Source organism: Lissotriton helveticus, chromosome 9, assembly GCF_964261635.1.
Source record: "Lissotriton helveticus chromosome 9, aLisHel1.1, whole genome shotgun sequence".
Lineage (NCBI taxonomy): Eukaryota > Metazoa > Chordata > Amphibia > Caudata > Salamandridae > Lissotriton > Lissotriton helveticus.
This window is the reverse complement of record NC_136070.1, coordinates 900,305,827-900,325,182: the sequence shown is the minus strand read 5'-3', so window position 1 is coordinate 900,325,182 and position 19,356 is coordinate 900,305,827. Positions and strand designations below refer to the sequence as shown.

Genomic DNA, 19,356 nt, shown 5'->3' with positions numbered 1-19,356 from the left:
GTGGGGGGCGATACATCCTCATCACCCCGTACCTCATGGAGGAGCTGCGCCACGTAGTCCATCACGTCCTTCCCCCTTCGCCGAGCGGCACGCCACGAATACGGAGGTTGTTGCGCCGACCCCGGATCTCCAAGTCTTCCTGCTTGATCTGGAGCTCAATGTTTTGTTCCTCAAGGGCTGTCAAGCGCTGCCACAGATGTTCCTGGTCTTCCGTGCGCTTGTCCATGGTCCTCTCCAGGCTATCCACACGGTCTCCCAGCTCCGTGACCTCCCTCTTAAGCTCGGTAACGCATGAATGTACCTCAGTTCTCAGGGAGCCGATCTCTGCCTTGAGGTCCGACATAAAGGCAGCCATGAACGCCTGTGTGACCGGCGGGGAGTCCGTCGCCCCTCGGGATGGGCCCTCCCCGGCCGTCGGTGCCCCCGCTTTGCCCCACATGGCCGTCACAGTGTTATCCTTAGGGGCCGTCGCTGGATCAGCCCTGGCGCCTCTATTCGTGTGCGTCATCGTCCGTCGTGGTCAGGAGAGGTTGCTGTAGGCCGCTGATCGCCGCTGCAGCTTGGGCCCCCCACTCGAAATAGCACGTAAGAGCAAGGCCAAGAGGGAAGGGGAGGCACACAGGGGTAGCACACTGGCGTGGAGCCCCGAGAGTCAGCCCGCACCCCGGGTACTCAAGGGCCCAAAGTTCCGATCACTCGACCCTTGCAACAGAGGGCCCCAACACCCCCCCTAAAGCAATTCAAGCAGTCCGGGACCCACCGGGCAAAAGTACCTCATGGCAGTTCGAGCCGGCGCAGGGTGATCCTTCCGCTCCAGACCCTCAGTCAGGGGTCAACGCTGTAGGGGTAGCCCTCGCCAACAGTACGCCGCTTGATCAGAGCAGCAGGCACCCCACACCGCCAGGGCACCGTGCACCGCCTCTTCTTGTTCCTCGCCGGCGATGACGAGGGAAGCTCGCTGAGACCTGGTCCGCTCGAGCGCCAGCAGGGGATCGTAGAGGGAAAGACAGCACCAGGACGTTGGTAAGATCGGCAGCACACCGCCGTGCTTCTCCGCCGTGGTAGTCCGCCGTGGCTCTGCACACCCAATGCGCAGGCCGGGAAGATGGCGGGCGCCGTATGCTCCGAAACGTGCCCCGGGGGCACCGCCTACACCAGAGCACCGTCCGGCCCCCGGTCGCAGCTCTGCCCCTTCTTTTCGGAATGCAGCGGAGAACGGGATCGCCCAGAGGTCAGTCCCCGGCCCGGACAGCAAGCCCTGGACCTCCGCTTCAGTGCCTCAAAAAGGCGGGCGCCGATCGCGACAGGCGCTCAAGCCGTCAGGGAGACGCAGCCAGGTTGTTCCCCCCTCAGGTGGGTCCGTGCGTACTCAGTCCGGCCAGTCTCACCTCGCTGTAGGGGCAAAAGAGGGCAGGCAGACGTCCGTCGGCGCCCACCGCGTCTGTCCGGAGCCGGCAGCAAGTCGCCTCCGCAGTGCACCAAGATGGCGGAGAGGCGGGTTCCGTCCGCGTCAAGCCGTCCGCTCGCACAGGGCGTCTCACAGGGCACTTCCGTGGAGTCACTGCTCGTGGAAACCCGACTACAGCCTGCTAGCACTCAGGGGTATTGCGGGGAGAGTCTGGGTACCCCAAAATCCGCCTTGATAGCATACGATTAGGCCAACGGCGGCGGGAGCTCCACAAGAGCACGTCTGCTCACATCGCCGCTCAAGCCACGCCCCTTCTCCTATTTCTTGACCTAGGTCCAATGCTAAATTAATCAAACGTTCTGGACATCATCACTCACACAAGGGGACATGATTACACATTTTATTTTTTGTAATCCACACAAGTTATTTTTATCTCATTTCTTATTCTCTTTTTTTCTTCAAACGAACAGAAAGTTTTACAGGCACTTTATGCACCATACACAAATATATACACACCTATATACACACCTATATACAATGTATACAACCAATCAACAACATAAACACTTTTGACAAAAATCAAAAAAATGACAAAAAGCAAGAAACTTTTTCTTTTTCCACCCTAAAGAAATATTGCAGCAAAAGCCTGAGTGCCCTCCTATTCACTCTAGGGGGTGCACTAGGCGGTAGTCGGACACCACTGGTTCAATGCACATACTTACAGAACCTAAATCAAAAAATGTGTCACAAGTCATTAATTTCTAAAATCAATTCAAAAACAAGGACTCCTCCATATGCAATATTTCTTTAGGGTGGATAAAGAATAAGTTTCTTGCTTTTTGTCATTTTTTTGATTTTTGTCAAAAGTGTTTATGTTGTTGATTGTTTGTATACATTGTATATAGGTGTGTATATATTTGTGTATGGTGCATAAAGTACCTGTAAAACTTTGTTCGTTTGAAGAAAAAAGAGAATGAGAAATGAGATCAAAATAACTTGTGTTGATTACAAAAAATAAAATGTGTAATCATGTCCCCTTGTGTGAGAGATGGTGTCCAGAACGTTTGATTAATTTAGCATTGGACCTAGGTCAAGAAATAGGAGAATTGATTGTCTCTTATTTGAAAAAATAGTGTAGATCTGTTCCTTCTTTTTCCATTTTTCCTGTTCCTTGCATTTGTACTTACCCAGGTAAAGGAGGGTAATTTGGGTAAACCCCTTTCTGCTTTTTGGCTTACATAAGGGATCCAATAATGGCACACCATCTCGAAATTCCCTTGTTTGTCTAGTATTCCGAAATGTGTGGGTCTTGTAGGTTTCTCCAGGTGGTAGCTTACCCAATCCCAAAAAGTATAGCCATTCACCATGACAAGTGGGAAGATACTGGAATTTATCACCACTCTCCTGGCCAATATGGAAAAATACCACCCAAAAGAATCAAATGACCTTTAGCTATGGGATGTTATAGTCTGCAGGAGAACAAAAAGACTGTTTAGGCTTTAGGGGTAAGGGTGAGCCCTGGTGTCAGGATGGGCCGACCCACCTGATTATTTAATATCCAGTGGGCAAACTCCATCTCTGCCCTCCGGGGAGGTCAACAACCTAGTTTATTCCCTCTGTAGTAGGAATATGGCCTAATGTAAGAGTGTGACACCAGTACCCGTTTCTTTTGTCCCAAATGCAAACTGCCTGGTGTCTAGTGTGCTTTCCAACAACCCAGGAGGAAGACTTGGGGCAACCTCCCCATTTGGGACAAACTTTCTATCTGCCTCAAGCGTGGCAGAAAGATGCTATTTCCCCTTCTGGGGCAGGTGATTGGCTCAAGGACTGGGCCCGAGGACCACCTCTCTTTATTTGGTTTGGTGCCATGTTGAAATCCCTCGTGTCTGGTGGTCTTTCTGCTCCCCCCCCCCAAAGGGGCAAATTAGTGGCAAACCCCCGGTCTGCTTTTGGGAAGGCAAAAAGACTGGTTTTCATTTGTTTGGAATGGGGACATGGCCAATGCCAGAGTGCAACGCTCACACCCCTTTCTATGTCCCACATGCAAAATCCCTGGTCCCTGGGGGAGGAGGGAGTCTGGTGAATGATCAGGGTCTGGTTTCCCGGATCTTTAAGGGTTTCCCCTCCAGTGGTGTGTCCCTCTTGGTATCTGCAGTTGGTTTTACAGACTCTCCAGTATCCTTCTTTTGAGCCTCTGCTGTCTGAGAGTTTAAGCCTTTTGACTTTGAAGGTCTGTTTCATGGTGGCAATTAGATCTACTCGCCAGTTGGGTGAGCTGGGTTCTTTGTCTTGTCCGCCTCCTTTCTTTCGAGTGTTTGACTACAGGATTGTTTGTCGGTTGGGCCCTGGCTTTGAGCCCAAGGTGAATTCTCGGTTTTATCTGGATTCTTTGGGTGTTTTCCCTTATCCTCAGGCCCCTGAAGAGGTTGCCCTTCATTGCCTAGATGTGCATAGGGCAGTCTTGGTTTACTTGGATCACGTAAAGATGTTCAGGGGGTCATCTGCATTGTTTTTTAACTTTGGTCTGGCTTGAAAGGGGGATAAACCTTCTACTCAGACCTTCAGCAGGGAGATTCAAGTTTGTGATCTTGCTCGCCTATAAGCAGTTTGGGTTGTCCTCTCCTCTGGGGATCCAGAGGTCTACTAGGGACATGGCCGCTTCTGTAGCAGAACTCCAGCGTGCTTCTTTACAAGAGATCTGTCAGGTGGGAACTTGGGCAGTGCCATCTACTTTTGTGCCCCATTATCTGGTGCTTCAGGGGCCAGAGGAGCCGATTTGCCGGGTTCCAGGGTCCTGTCTTCTGTTTTGTGACCTGCTTTTTTCCTACGGATTAAAACTGTTTGCATTTCTGTACAGTTGTTGAGGTCCTTTTTGGTGGCTTTGGTACATCTCACTGTGACTGATTATGGTGAGAGGTGTGGGGGCAATGCTGCGATTACTTACCAGTAACAGCATGACTGAGTCCTTCTCTAAACAGGATGAATCAGGACCTCCTTCCTGCCATTTCAGCTAGTCCAACTGTGTGGTGCTTGGGCTTAGTACAGAACAGGAAGTAAGGGGGGCTTTTATTCATTGGGAAAGGATTGTGCATTGAGGCACAGAGGCCAACAACTCAAAGTAATGTTATTACTGGTAAGTAATCGCAGCATTATTTTTAGATAGTGCCTTTAGGCAATTTGTGTTCTGTGAGAACTTCCTGCTTATGTGAGATGCTCACATGTGGCAGAATCTTTCATGGATTTGGCCTTGGGCACCTTATTGACATCATCAGATAAACCAGTCAAACATGTCTACTCTAATTACCCTTGCTTCTAGGAAGAGGGCTACCCTGGGGCAATCAAATTGGAAGCTGCTGTCAAGATATATATTCTTGTTGCAGGTATCAGGTTGTTTTTTTATTAGAATGTTATCATTTTGTCCTTACGAAGAATGAAAGGAATCATCGCTTGACAGGATATTAGCAGAGAAGACAGGCATGGCTGTGTTTTTCTCAGTTGATCATGCACTATACACTCCCTAGGGCAATGGAGATCATCTGTCTAGTAATTACACAGTTTAATATTAGTAACAAAACAATATGGAACAGAGTAATGCATGTGAGATGTTATCAGCCTGAACTCTACACGTTTAACCAGCTGTCGTTTTGAATGAATTGCTTGCTGAAGAAACGCAGGTTGATGTCTTAGAAAGAGCCTGTTTGCATGAACTTAGCTATCTGTGGTCAATGCGCATGGCACTGTCTGGATGTAAAAATAAACTTGACATCTTCACAATTCTACAAGTCCTGCATAGTGTTGTTTAAGTTTTGAACCACATCGGTGCACACAAAGACGTCACACTGGCTTGTGTCGCTTCCATTCCTGGCAGCATCTCGGTGTTCAAATTTGTGACACAAGTAGGAAGTGGTGATAGCCAACTAACATTCAAAAAATTCTTTTTCAGAGTTGGATGTTTTTAATAACTGTATTGTAGCACATATTTTGCTCAGTGCTGCAATTGAACTTTTATTTCTTGTTAAAATGGTTTTGTGAAATACCTATAAATGAATTTCACAAAACCTATTACATGTCTTGGCCTTTCAATATTTGACGTTTCATTGTTATACATAATTTATCTTTAAACAAGATGACATTGTCGAATGTGAAATAAATGTCTCTTTGCCCAGTTTGTAAGTACTGCATTTTGTAATACAATATCCTTAAAAATAAGTCGCTCCACAGCCTTGCCGAACTAAGGGTGAAAGTTGCTAAATTTTAAAATGTCTTCAAGATTAAAAATACAATATTTTGTCTTACAGTAAACAAATGAAGCATTATTTGGCTAACATTTATTGGGTGAGGCCCCAAAACAATACCAAACGTAGTTAAGCTCACTATATGTTAAGGTTTGTAAATTAGTTATGTGGTTAAGGGAGCATGTGGCCCTTTTACTAAAATTCAAAAGAGAAAAATAAGAGAATACTTTTGTCTCAAATGAATTTTAGGTCGAGCCTACCAGACAGTGAAAGCTGTCTGGTTGCAACAGACACATTGTGGGCTTACAGCCCACCAATTGAATACTAGGGCTGGTTTTACTGTCACTCTCATTTGCCTCCTTTTTAGGTCGAGGGACCGTCGCACTGCGTAGCAGTGGGGGAGTCCGAAGATTTTACGTTTTTGAGTAAGGGGGGCTTGAACCCGCTCCTCTTCTCCATTGGCTGGCTTCCTAAACGGAGGCCAGCCATTGAAGGAGAGGGGCGTCACTCAGTTCAAGCCCCGTCTTTTTCGGATTCGGGGCGTGTTTTTTTGCTTTCTTTCTATCTGTGACGTCATCCATCACTCAGAACGCAAAAACACGCCCCCGAATCCGAAAATGGCGGTGCTTTTCTTATGCCATTTTGCGCCGACCGTCGCCTAAGACGAGAAATGTGTCTATCCCGTGCTTGCCTCTGTGCCAGGCCGGCTCGGCGCCTGCCAGCAGCCCTCGCCACCTTCGGCCTCACACGCGCCTCTTCTCAATCCTCGTCATGCTCCCTTAAAATGATTCATATTTCAAAATGACCAGCACCAATGCCCGTGGTGATTTACAAACCCCAGGCGATAAACTTCAGTCTGGCGAGTGGCGTGCGCGTCCCTCTCCGAGGCTCTTCTTTCTGTGAGGCCGCGGAGCTACGCCTCTGTACCTCGCGTGCTGTGAGGCTGCAGTGCAGAGATCTACCAGCAGCTGCACAGCAGGGAGTGTGCCAAGAAGGCTTCAGTGCTCACCCGGTAGCAGCACTACATGCATGCATGCAGCAAACTCTTGGTGTAGGTCGAGACATACACTACAGTTTTCAATCAATTTACATTCTGGAGGAGAACACTAACGATCCCCTGCAAGAGAGCCATTGCAGGCGCACTGGCTGCAGGAGGGCCCTGAATCCGGATTCGCATGGCGGGAGGCTGTGTGCAATAGGGTGCTGTGCACTCGCCCAAGCAGGATGCCCGAGGGATTGCAGTCATGCCCACGGCCCAGGACCGGCTGGCCTGCGACCCGCACAACACGCGCTTCCCCGTGCCTGCCCACGCCCGGAGCTGGGTGGCACTCATCCCTAAGGGCAACTGCTCGTACCGGGACAAGATCTGGCACGCAGCCCTGCACAACGCGTCTGCCGTGGTCATCTTCAACGTCGGCTCTGCCAACGCCAACGAGACCATCACCATGTCCCATCCAGGTGAGAGCTCGCTGCAGTGACGGGAGCCGGGGACATGACGAGTTGTAAGGGGCGTGTGTGTGTGGAGTTTATGCAACGATAAGCCTCTTAGGGACTTAAGACTACCTTGTGGCTTGACCTCATTCACAACAGCCCCGACCTGGACTCACACCCCTGTCGTAATGTGCTCCAGATACACCTCCCCACCTGCCTCCTTCTCGCCCTACTTCCCCACTCACTGAAGGCCACCCTCATTCATACCCCTCACGCCAGTTTTTCTTCAATGTTTACATCTTGATTTACTTCTGGCAATCTTAGCCGATCACTTCCAAATTGGCACCTCTCCCACCATCCCATGCTAGCAACACTTACCCTACAGTATTTCTTCGGCTTGTCACCTTCCCGTAGTCACAACTATGCCTCGACCATACCTCTTTCATACTTATTGATTTATTTATAGTTCAGCTCTTTCCCATCTGCACATTCCCCTCCTGCCACTCACTGCTATTTCATTGTACATAATATAGAGATAACTCTAATCACTAGTATATGCAGTAGACCTTTGTACTCTCTACCATTCCTATGTGACTCTTAGAGTATATCCATTTGTATCTCTTCCTTGAGTGACTCTACTATTTGTACCTTTGCAATATTTCTTTCTGTTTGTATCTCTTCCTTGTGTGACTTTACATCTTGTACATTTGCAATTTTTTCAGTTTGTATCTTTTATGTAACGCATGTAATCCTAAGTCCTTATGTTTTGCAACTGTTCTTCTGTAAAGCGCTCTGACACCTTCGGGTAAAGTTTGCGCTATATAAAATCGCATTAAAAAAACTGTACCACCTTGATGGCCGAAAAAGCAGCTCACAGCTGCAACTCTGATACTGGCCCATTGCCCGAGTGCCTGCCCTACTGATCCGACCCTGCTAATTAGGTCCTTGCTGCTCACTACTTACTGGTCACATAGTATAGACCATAAATAGCGAACAGCTGACCCCACCCCAACAACAGAGATCAATGAAGGACATAGATGGACTGCTGTATAGCAGCAAAGAGATATGTTTGTAAGGGAAGAGGATGTCTAAAGACATTTGATAAGACATCAGATATCTGGGGAGTACAGAGAGCCCTTTCAAGACTTCGGAACGGTATAATATAACTTGTGAGTGCCCACATATTAGATGAGAGAGGTGAACTGGTATTGCGTCAACATGCTTCACCTGTACATATATCCAAAATTTGGTCTGGGGTAATTTTGTGACATTACACAGGATGCAAGTCTAAAACTCTAGAGCCTGAATACATTCCTAGAAAATGCATTTAGATGATCTTCTGCATTCATTTTCATCATCATTACGCTGTACTTGTAGAATGGTGTTGATTTGGGGGGCTGATGGAAAAATCTAAATTAAATGTGAATTCCAGGTTTTTACTTTCTGTGATAGAGTAAACATCCTTACCAGATCTTGTGGCCAAACACATGTTACTGTATCCATGATCACACCTTCCGGAGTTAACATTTTTAACACGGACTAATTCAGGCATGGGTAATTCTCTTTAACCTAAGCTCTGTGTGGGTGTAAATGCAATAGGTCATGCATTTGCGAGCGATTAAGCTATTGGCATTGTAAATGACAATGCCATTTATTGAACGATTACGCTATTGGCAATGTAAATGACAATGCCATTTATTTATGATTTAAAAATAAAAAAACACCCCCCCAAAAAAAATTCATGAGCAATGCCAATAGCTCTACCTTTAATAATGCAGAGACCATTGCATTGTAAATGCTTGTTATTTGATGGCTTGCCTTGTCCATCTTGCGTTTATAACTCCCACTGAGCCCAGGCTCTTTTACCATCTCTTTATTTGGCTGGCTTCTATGCTTCCTCGCTCGGTTTTAGGATCCTATTTTTTCTTTTTGTGCAAAGCACTCCATGAGAGTGCATGTGTTTTCCAGCTGTCATCCTTTTGTGCTTCTCTCCCCCTCTCTGTGCTGCTCTCATCCCTGTGCTTCTCCCCCAACCTCTCCATGATGTGCGTGTCACAGTGTGCTTCACCACCACATTGTTTATCGCCAATTCGAATCTAACCTCTCCCAGATCCACAATGCTATCTCTTCCTTGACCATTTCCTTTCCTTCCCTGCGCCCTCCATATTGGTTTACTCCACTTAAGCCCTCCATGTTGTTTCCAGCCCCCGTGCTCATTCCACACCCAATTCCTTCCACCTCCTTTAAAAAACACGAACAAAACACGAACAAACAAAAAAATTGCACATTTGCTTTTCTTTTATCTAGCAAAAATGTTTTTATCTACCAATTCCACTGCAGTCGGTAGATAAAAAGAAAAAAGCGCCTGTGTCCTTAATTAGGTGTGATCATGTGTGGTACATCTGCAAAACCACATGGTTCAGAGGTTTTTTTCTCCCTTAGCCGTGCTGCACAGCCTTGCTAAAGCCCTTGGTAAAACTAATAGTTCCTAAAGTCGAGACTTGGTGGATTTCCCAATACTTGTTTTTAAGTGAACTTGAGTTCATTTTATGGCTGAAACAAGGTGTCTCTGCTCTGTTGTTGCTTCCCGTTGCCTGAGCCTGGTTCAGTGTGTCAATGTCAGAATACAACAAGCATTTGCAATGCAATAGGTCTTGCATAAACGTGAGTTTGAGCTACTGGCATTGTAAATGACAATGCCTTTTATTTATGTTTTGGGTTTTAAAACATAAATAAAAGGCATTATCATTTACAATACTAATAGTTTAAACTCTCGCAAATGCGAGACCTATTGCATTGCAATAAAGGGCCTTCTAGACAGCTTGTTAGATTATAAATATCAGATGAAGAACCGGCCTGCGACATCTTCAAAGTAGTGATAAATAGTGCAGTGAAGATGTGTAAGTGTTGTAAATTACACAGACACAAAGTGTAAAGTGAGAGTTACATATGATCCAACCTAGAAACACTAACAAAGAGCTCCAACACCTTTCGCTCTGTGATTACACTGTTGTGTCTCAGGATGATGAGCGGGGGGGGTACTTCCTGCCCTCTCTGTGATTTGAGAGTGCAGTGTGTCAATGTGTAATGTCATTGCTATCTTTGGCCTAATAAAAAACACTCCAGCTGTAGTAGAACCCTGGCTTCACCTCCTGGTGCAGGGCGGGCTCTGCTTTATGGCAGGCATGGGGGGATGTTCCCGGATGCAGCTCCGACCTCGTACAGTATTTATTTATTCAGCGTTTTCTATAGCGCGAACCAGACCCAGGGTTGGGTGTCAGAGTGCTTTACATTTCAACCACTTCGATATCAGCGGATATCCAATTCTTTCACGTCAAGAACATGTCTGTTCCGCTAACATTGGCATAAATGTATCCATACACAAAATATAATGAGGAATAATAGAAATCATTAGATTACATTTAAGATTATCTTGTCGCACTTAATTTTAAGAGTTGAGGTTAGCCTTTCGAGCTCAGTTAATGACAGTATCTTGATTAGGGAGGTGAACAGTTTCTTTGTTCTGTGCCTAATAGGGTAGTATTCCTGCTCACAATAGTTTATTTGAAAATCTGAGTTAGGATCACTGTGTTGACAGCACATTTCCATAAAGACTTAGATGTCCCTGTTGGTCGTTGTGGGAGAAATTTACCCATCAGAAAGGACTTAGTCTCCTTTTCGAATTGTGGAGCATAGGTGATTCTTCTGATATTCAGTGGGAGCGAATTCCAAATCCTTGGTGCTGCTCTATCGTAAGTTTTTTTCTTACGGAAAAATGCTTGTGTCGTAGAAAATCCTCCGATTCCCTCGAGGGTCTACTGCCTCCGGATAGCGTAATTTTATGGTCTAGGTAATGTGGAGTTTTGTGGTGTATTGCCTTGTGTGTGATACAAGCAATTTTTAGCTCTATTCTTGCTTTTTATGGTAGCAAGTTGAGCGCTGTCAGATGAGGAGTGATATGGTCGTATTTTTTTGTTCCTGTTAGAAGTCTAGTTGCTGCACTGAGGCAAGCTTTTAGGGGTGCCGTTGAGATCTTAGGTAGTCCTGATAGAGTTGTGCATCCATACTCAATTCTTGATATGACCAGGGCCTGGACTGCCATTTTCAGATCACCGAGATCGATGAGTGGCTTCAGTTTTCTGAGGCACTTCAGATGAAAACTAGCGTTTTTAACATTGTGTTGATGTGTGCTTGCATGTTTAGATCTTTATCCAGTTTGATACCAAGGGATTTGGTTGAGTCAACTATAGACGGGGTTCCATTTAGTGCTGTGATCATCCTGGTCCATTCTACAATCTTGGCTTACCTTTTAGGAGGGGAGATCAGAAGGTTCGGTTTTTGGTGAGTTGAGCTTAAGAGGATTGTCAGCTAGCCATTCAAAGGTTTTCTTGAGTGCTTGGTTCATAGTGTTGATCTCTTCCGGAGATAATATCTTCATATACAGCTGGGTGTTGTCAGCACACATGTGAAAGGAAATGTTAGCCTTATGCAGTACTTCAGTTAATGGTTTGATGTATAGGTTAAATAGTGAAGGGGATAGTGTGGATCCTTGTGGAACCCCAATTTGAATACCAGGAATCTTTGCAATCGGTTCTCTAGGAAGGAGTAGAACCATTTCAGTACAGTTAACGATAAGCCCATCCTATTTTCCAGGCGATCTAATAATTTGGGATGGTTTACTGTGTCAATTGTAGACGATAGGTCTAGAAGGATCAGGAGACGGGTTTCATTACGGTCGAGGACTAGCAAAGCATCATCTACTATGTGTAGGATAGCTGTTTCCGTGCTGTTGTTTAGTCTGAACCCTGATTGGCAGTCATTTAGTAGTTCAAATTCAGTAATGTGTTGACTTAATTGATTGTGCGCACATTTTTCTAGTACTTTGGCTAGTAGAGGGATTGGTTGCTAGGGACGAAAGTTGTTAGGGTCTGATGGGTTCTCCGTAGGTTTCTTTAGGAGAGGGACAACCTGGCCTGTTTTTAGGCAGTCCAGAATCGATCCTTGGGCAAGCGATTCATTAATTATCTTAGACCAGTAGGGGATGACCATGTGGTTGCAGGAGGGCCAGCGTAATGATTATTTGGTTTCAGAGATAGTAATATCTTGGTAATGTCATGTTGATCATATAGTTTGAAGGTTGACCAATGGACATTATTTTTGGACATTACATGTGTCGGTAGGGCAGGGTTCCTCCCTTGTTCACTCCTTAAGTTTGAGGCTTTTTCAACATAATTATTGAGTTCTCTCTCCAATGAGCTGGCTTTATCAGTAAAGAATGTTGAAAAATCTTCACAGTTCAGATCTGATTTAGATGTTAATAGGGAAGATTTGGCTAATTTGATCGATTGATCTTTTAGTAGATCGAAGAGTTTCCTCGGTCTGTTCTTTGCGTTTTCAAGTTCATTTCTAAAAAAATATTTTTTTGAGTTAAATATGTTTTTATTGCAGGTTTTTCTGGTCATTCTTAGTTGTTTTAAGTGGGGGGATGACAGAGTTTGACTCCATTTTTGTTCTGTTATTCTGAGTTTACGTCTTTCTCATTAAGTGATCCGTTGAACCATGGATGTTTATCTTTGATCTGTATTCTTTTAAGTTTTAGAGGGGCAATGTCATCAATTAGTTTAGATATCGTACTACTGTAGTGATCTGTAAGCTTGTTGACATCCATTCGTTCAGAAGGGGGTTGGAGTTCTTTCTCGCCTTATATAGTTAGACTCCCCGAGTTCAGATCTCTAGTGTCTCTCACCCAATGTTTGGGTTTGATTTGTTGTAATATTGTTTTCTTTTTTTGGCTGATATTTGGAAGATGATGCAGTGGTGATCGAACCAGTCACAAGGAACGATTGCTTGGATCGCATTTTCTTTGGAGATGATCCAATCTAATGTGGCTCCTTTGGAGTGGGTTGGTAGGGCACATGCTTGTACTAGTGAGTGGCTGGCTAGGAATTCTTTAAGAATGTTTACCTGATTATCTTGGATGTCTTTCCAATGAAGATTGAAGTCTCCTAGAAAAATATAATTTGAGTGAGGTTTTGAGTTAGTTGTAATAATTTCCGTTAGATGGTTAGGTTTTTGCCTGGGGGGTGATAGAATGCGTGTAGTTTGAACACTTGGTTATCTGTGAATCGTGCTGTGAGCCTCAAGTATTCACATGAGTCTATAGGGTCTGCGAGAATTTTAGAGATAGTGATGTTTGATATGTGGATAGAGGCCACTCCTCCTCCCGTTTTGTTTAGCCTATTTAGCCTTACAATGTTATAGTTCGGAGGCACCAGCAGGTCTAGGCATGGGAGGATGATTCAGATAGCCACGTTTCAGTTAGGATAGCCACGTCAGTATCTTAATTCATGATTAGGTCGGCAATGTCAGCGGCATGTTTCATTGCTGAACGGCAGTTGATAAGTAGGCATGAAATATTTTTGGGAGGGTTTTCTAGGTCAGGGTTGGAGTCAGGCCCCTCTGGACTAAGCGTTATTTATTATAGGTTATTAGAGTTTACTTTTCTCTGATTTGTATGCGTTATTCTGTTGAAATTATTTGGGACCACCTGAATCTTCTGGTTTCTTATTTTATCAGGGCGGTTGGAAGTTGTTTCGTAAGAAATTAGTAGGTTTTGCGTTTCAGTGTCCGACAGATATCTAAGGAAGATACATGGCCGGTAAATCCTATTGGAAAGAGGCAGTGGGGTTGTGCTAAGCTTATTGTGGATATTGTGTGCCGATTTTTTACTCTGAATAATTTTGGAAATATAACTTTCTGAGAGCAGTACAGTATTCTTCATGTTCCTAATAGCGTTTTGCATGTCTGTAGCTATCCTATCTGTCTGGGCCATGAGCATTTCTAATTCCTTTCCTGATGGTGGTTTAGTATTTTTGAAACAGGACTGCCGACGCGGCTTGCCAAGTTGGAAGGTTCATCCTCTGGCTGTTTGTATATAGCGTTCGTTCCTTCAGTAATTATTTTTTTGCTCTGAGGGGCAGGTCCTGGGTTGATATCAGTCATGTGATTTGTCGTCCCAGGGCATTGATTGTTGGGTGCTGTGTCCGATAGATCAAGGATTTGTAGGGTTGTTGAGGTATTAGCATCAGATGTGTGAAGATTGGGCTGCTTGTTAGCTTTTATTTGGAGTGCTTCTAAGGTGTTATTGCTGATTGTTTTGCGCATGTCTATTCTTGGGTTATTTGCTATAACATGTGTCTTTTTGTTTTGTCTAGTCCTTAAGGATCTGGAGAGTCGATTCTCCTGATCTGTTCTGCTGTCTCTCTTTTCGATTAACCTCAGCTGAGTATGGATGTAGATGTCTGAGCTGTCGTCTTGTGGGTGAGCTGAGATAGGGATGTTATGGATCAGATCTTTTAGCGTTGCAAAGTAATCATCAAATAACTCAAGATCCTTGTTGGCTGCTTGGATGAGTACAGTGCCATTTTTGTAGAAGGTTATATTTAGTGTGGCCTTTAGATTTTTCTAGGGTTTTATAATCAACTTCGTTCCGTAAGGGATGTTTCTTGATTCTTTGGTATTTAGCAGATTCGAAATTGCGGTACGCCATTTAGCTAGTAATCTGGTGTAGAAAATGAAATCGTTAATAATCAATCCGTTTTTTGAGTTAGAGGAGGTGTCTAAGATAAGTGCTTCAGGGTTTTCCCTGAGCAGGTTGTATTTAAAAGGTTTTGGAAGCATTTTTAGATAGATTTGAGGGGTAGGCTATCGCTTGGGCGTTATTACCTGCGGGAAGTGGATTTTCTCCTATCATTTTGTAAATGGTGCATATAGCTCCTCTTGAGGAGCCTCCTCCGCTATATAGACGAGTTTATGTTTTGGTGCAAAAGGTACTCTCATAATTGCCGCTGAGAGTACCCTGTAGAGAGTGAAGTTATCTATTCCCTAGTGCACTCTCTTTACATTTACCCATTTTAAGGTCTATTCTTTCTTTTAGAGAGTTCTGTGCCCCTGTTATTAATAGTGAGCGAGAGGCGCTCTGGTGGTGGTATTGGTATTAGTGGTGGTGGTATTGGTATTAGTGGTGGTGGTACGGGTATTGGTGGTGGTAATGTTATTGGTGGTATTGGTGGTGCTGGTATTGGTGGTGGTGCTGGTATTGGTGGTGGTATTGGTATTAGTGGTGGTGGCGGTATTGGTGGGGGTAATGCTATTGATGGTGGTGGAACTGGTATTGGTGGTTGGAACTGGTGGTGGCGTTGGTATTGGTGGTATTAGTGGTGGTGGTATTGTATTAGAGGTGTTGGTGGTAGTGGTATTAGTGGAGTTGGTGGTGGCATTGGTGGTACTGGGCCTGGTATTGGTGGTACTGGTATTGGTGGTGGTACTGGTATTGGTGGTATTAGTGGTGGCGGTACTGGTGGTATTGGCAGTGGTATAGGTGGTGGTATTGTCAGTGGTATGGGTGGTGGTATTGGTGGAGGTGGTATTGGTGGAGGTGGTATTGGGGTGGGGCTGGTATGGTGGTGGTGGTGGTATTGGTGAAGGTGGTGGTATTGGTGAAGGTGGTGGTATTGGTGGTGGTGTTGTTAATTAAACAGGCTTTTGAAAACAACCCGTCAGGTGGTTTTAGTACAGATGACGTGTAACACAGATGTGATGTCAGCTTCAGCCCATTAACACAGGATTATGTGCTACCTGGAATTCACATGACTTAATTTGCTAATCATTTCTAAATCCATTTTACTTGGGGAGTTGAAACAGACACGAGATAACGCTGGGTTAATGTGATTGAAAGCAGGCGGCCGTGCTGCTTAAAAAAACACAAGCTGTTTCAGCTAAGGAAGCGCATGTCCAGCCTGTAGTAAGAGAAACTCAAAGTAAATAGTGCTTACATACTAAGTAGCGGGTCCCGTGTAACAACTGAAGTAAAAGGGCCAGTGGCAAGGGAGGGTACAAATGAAGACATGGCCGTACTAAGGAGGGACTAACAAGCCAATTAATGAATCCGACGGCAGCTTTCATGAAAGACAATAACACAAGCCAATGAAAATTATGGGAGGAGAGTGGGCGTGGCTTCTCTCCCATACTCTACTACAGCAGTCTCGCAGAGCAAGCAGTGCATGCGCGCTGCCGCTAGGCTCAACCTAAAAAAGCATCGTTCTTATCACGAATCACTATGTTATCATTCTACACCGAAGATAAAACTGTTCTAGGTTTGGCACAAAGTAGTGGAAGATCCTTTGTTTTATTCAGCACACACCCATTTCAGCTCAGTGCGAAAGAGATTATTCAACACCCACTTTCAAAGCCACCGTCACTCTAACACAAAGCCTTGGGTACAAAAATACAGACTCTGGCTGGTGTGGTAATTTCCACATTCCCCTTTGATGTCTACAGGTCTGGATGTCTGCATGCACAACTCTCCTCTTCTTTCCAATTTTATTAAGCACATTTTGAAAGAGACCGATCATTGCTACGAATTAGCAAACTTCTGAAAATGTGCAGGGCCCTCATTACGTAACACAACAGGTAAAAGCACTGCTTTAAAATCATCCAAATACCAAAATTCTGACACTCCAAACACACCGATACCCATATACACAACCACACTGACACACACACACACAGTTTCTCTCTCTCTTAACCTCTTCTGCGCTGTGCGAATTTTCGCGCTGTGCCGGCGTTTTGATGAGTGGACAGGGTTCTGACAGCGCCCGGCCGTCCGCCGCACACGCCCACCATGACACAAGGGGTTAAACACCCACACACACCTGCTGTCGGTCTTGTTTGAATTTATTTATGTACTGTGCATTTAATGTGTATGGAGGAGTGACCCTGTTTGTGCAAGTCATTTGTGTCTCTGGTTGCCTTAGTTAATTCCCACATGTAATCTAAAACATAAAAATATTCAGAGATGCAAATGTTACCAAAGAAACATTACGCTGACATGCAGGGTGCAGAGCAGCCATACTCTACTGCCCAAAATCCACAGCTTTTAATTTTTTAGTCATGTCCTAAAGAATGTACTTGAAACTGTGCACTTAGGAAATGTTATCACTTGTACCAATTAACTGTAAGAGGGGATTTTGGAGTCCGTGCCTGTAAAATGTGAATCCTTCCTCTCTATAAAAGGAATAAACAGATGGGTGCACAAGTAGAGACTTAAGGGGGGTACCCAGGAAGGCAGCGAAACAGATCTTGATAAGCAGCGTAATATGCTCATGTGCAGCTACAGTTCAATGAACAACACACATTCGCTTAATCAAGAAAAATACAGGAACACAATCCCCTCGCCACATCATCACAATATGAATTAGACGCCAGTCTGTAATGAAACCCTATAAATCAATCAAAGGACTGCTTAAAGTAATGCAAGCACGTACCAATGGCAGAGAGTGTGATATACAAATTATGTTATCGTCTTGATGCCTTTGGGCTAAGTTCGCGCTTTAAAAGTTTTATATTCATTCATCGTAACTTGTGTTTTCATTTGACGAATGACGGAGGGATTTTATTTGCGCATACAAGCAACTATTCATTCAAGGAGTGATTCAAGCACTTGAGAACGCCAAGATAAACAGGCGCACATTTCTTCATGCCAAAATTTAGTCGATTGGGCAGGAAAGCAGACCGTACCAAATGAGCATTTTCTCTACCGTCCTATCCAAAAATGCCTCACCCTCATTGTTGATCTTTCATTTCTCTAACTCCTTGGACTGTTACACATAACAAATACTTTGCAGCGCCAAAAGGAGACACACATTAAGAAAAATACCAATCTCCCAGGCTCACATTGCTTTTTCCACCCCAGAAAAAGTCACTTTCTGTACCAGGCATTTCTAAAAACCAAAACACAAGTCATGAAAATTTTAAGATCCCGGTTGTCCCAATCTTATCTGCTCCTAAATCAAGTTTCGGTGGCTACATTAGCAACAAAGCACTGCACCACTCCGTGATGCGGAGCACCCTTAATGAGTGTGCCGGGTGCAGACAAGACAGTGGATTCCATTACAATAAAAGTGCTGTTGTGAGCACAGACGTGATCCTGCATTGGAACCAGCACATTAACGAGCGGCGCATTCTGGATGTGTTGAAGTTTAAGACATTTTTTGGCAGTGCCTAGGTATAGTATATTGCTGTATTTTGAGATATGACTAGAGCATGTACAAGAGTTTTTCGGGCCAGGAGAGGGAGTAGGCCTAGGATTTTTCTTAGGACTTTCAGAGTCCAGAAGCATTTTCCAGCTACCTTCCTGATTTGATTCTCAAAAGAAAGTTTTGGATCAAACCAGACCCCAAGATTTTTGGTTTCTTCTTGGAGGTAGGGGATGGCCCCAAGATCTGGGGCCTCCAAGCCGAAGACCAGATTGAGGGGGCTTTCCCCACGATCAATACTTCAGTCTTATTGCCGTTCAACTTAAGGCAATTGTTGGACATCCATGAGGCCAGCTCACCTAAACAAGAGGAGAACTGATTGGCTGCCGTCTCTGTGTCTGAGATAAGGCGACGATCAGTTGTGTATTATCCGCATAAGGTACTATGGCATTACAGAAGTGACCACAGATGCTAGTTTGGCTCCTTCCATAATACATATTCCACGGGTGCTAAGTGTGTAACAGGAGTCACAAACACAGTCTTTTCATACCTTAGATTACTCTGTGATTGATGCAACTTCCATCACCGTCAACTAGGCAAGGCAGCTACTATCCCTGGTACAGCTCCTGTCGCTCTTTTTTAAAGGGTCATAAAGGCAGCAGCAAAACCAGAAAGTAAACAGAGCTAAAGAGTCCGTTTTTTTTCTTTTTACTCTCCATACACTGCCCTTCCTTTAGCCTCCTCAGCAGCAAAAAAGAAGTTGTGTAGAGGAAAAGGTTCAAACCTGTGATGTCACTGGGATCAAATGGTGCGTGGGGTCACTTCTACCACCTTGGCATTTTGGTTGACACCTTTGTAAATTGAAAAGTAAGTACGCAGCAGGAGAACAACTTTAAAAACCAGAGCTGCTTCACCAGGATTAATTCCATTAAAGTTAAGGTTGGCTACCTAGTTCTTAAAAGAGATATACCTGTCTCTGGGACTCATACAGGATGCGGTCCATGGTGTTCAGCAGCGTCATAGTCTTGTAGAACTTCACCACCTTTTCTTTAGGAAGCTGTGGAAAGTCAGAATAGAATGGATTTTAAAAAACAACAACGAAAAGTGTGAGATAAGCATTTATGTAGGTAAACACTCACATCCAGACAAACGTACAAATGCTGCTTCCTGGGCTCACCTTGCAAATTTAGATAGGCTGTCTTTAGTAGGAGAAACACACAAACACACATTCCTGCCCTCACCTTGC

The 19,356-nt window shown here is 44.7% G+C and overlaps 1 protein-coding gene across 2 annotated transcripts in view; it reads right to left on the bottom strand.

Moving 5' to 3' along the window:
* The window catches only part of BCKDHA (branched chain keto acid dehydrogenase E1 subunit alpha), a 168,521-nt gene that overhangs the window by 108,744 nt on the left and 40,421 nt on the right, over window positions 1-19,356 (bottom strand). For both annotated transcript variants that reach the window (XM_078661062.1, XM_078661063.1), the window contains one exon: window positions 19,081-19,167. In XM_078661062.1, coding sequence (XP_078517188.1) covers window positions 19,081-19,167 — 87 coding nt within the window. The remainder of the gene's footprint in view (window positions 1-19,080; window positions 19,168-19,356) is intronic.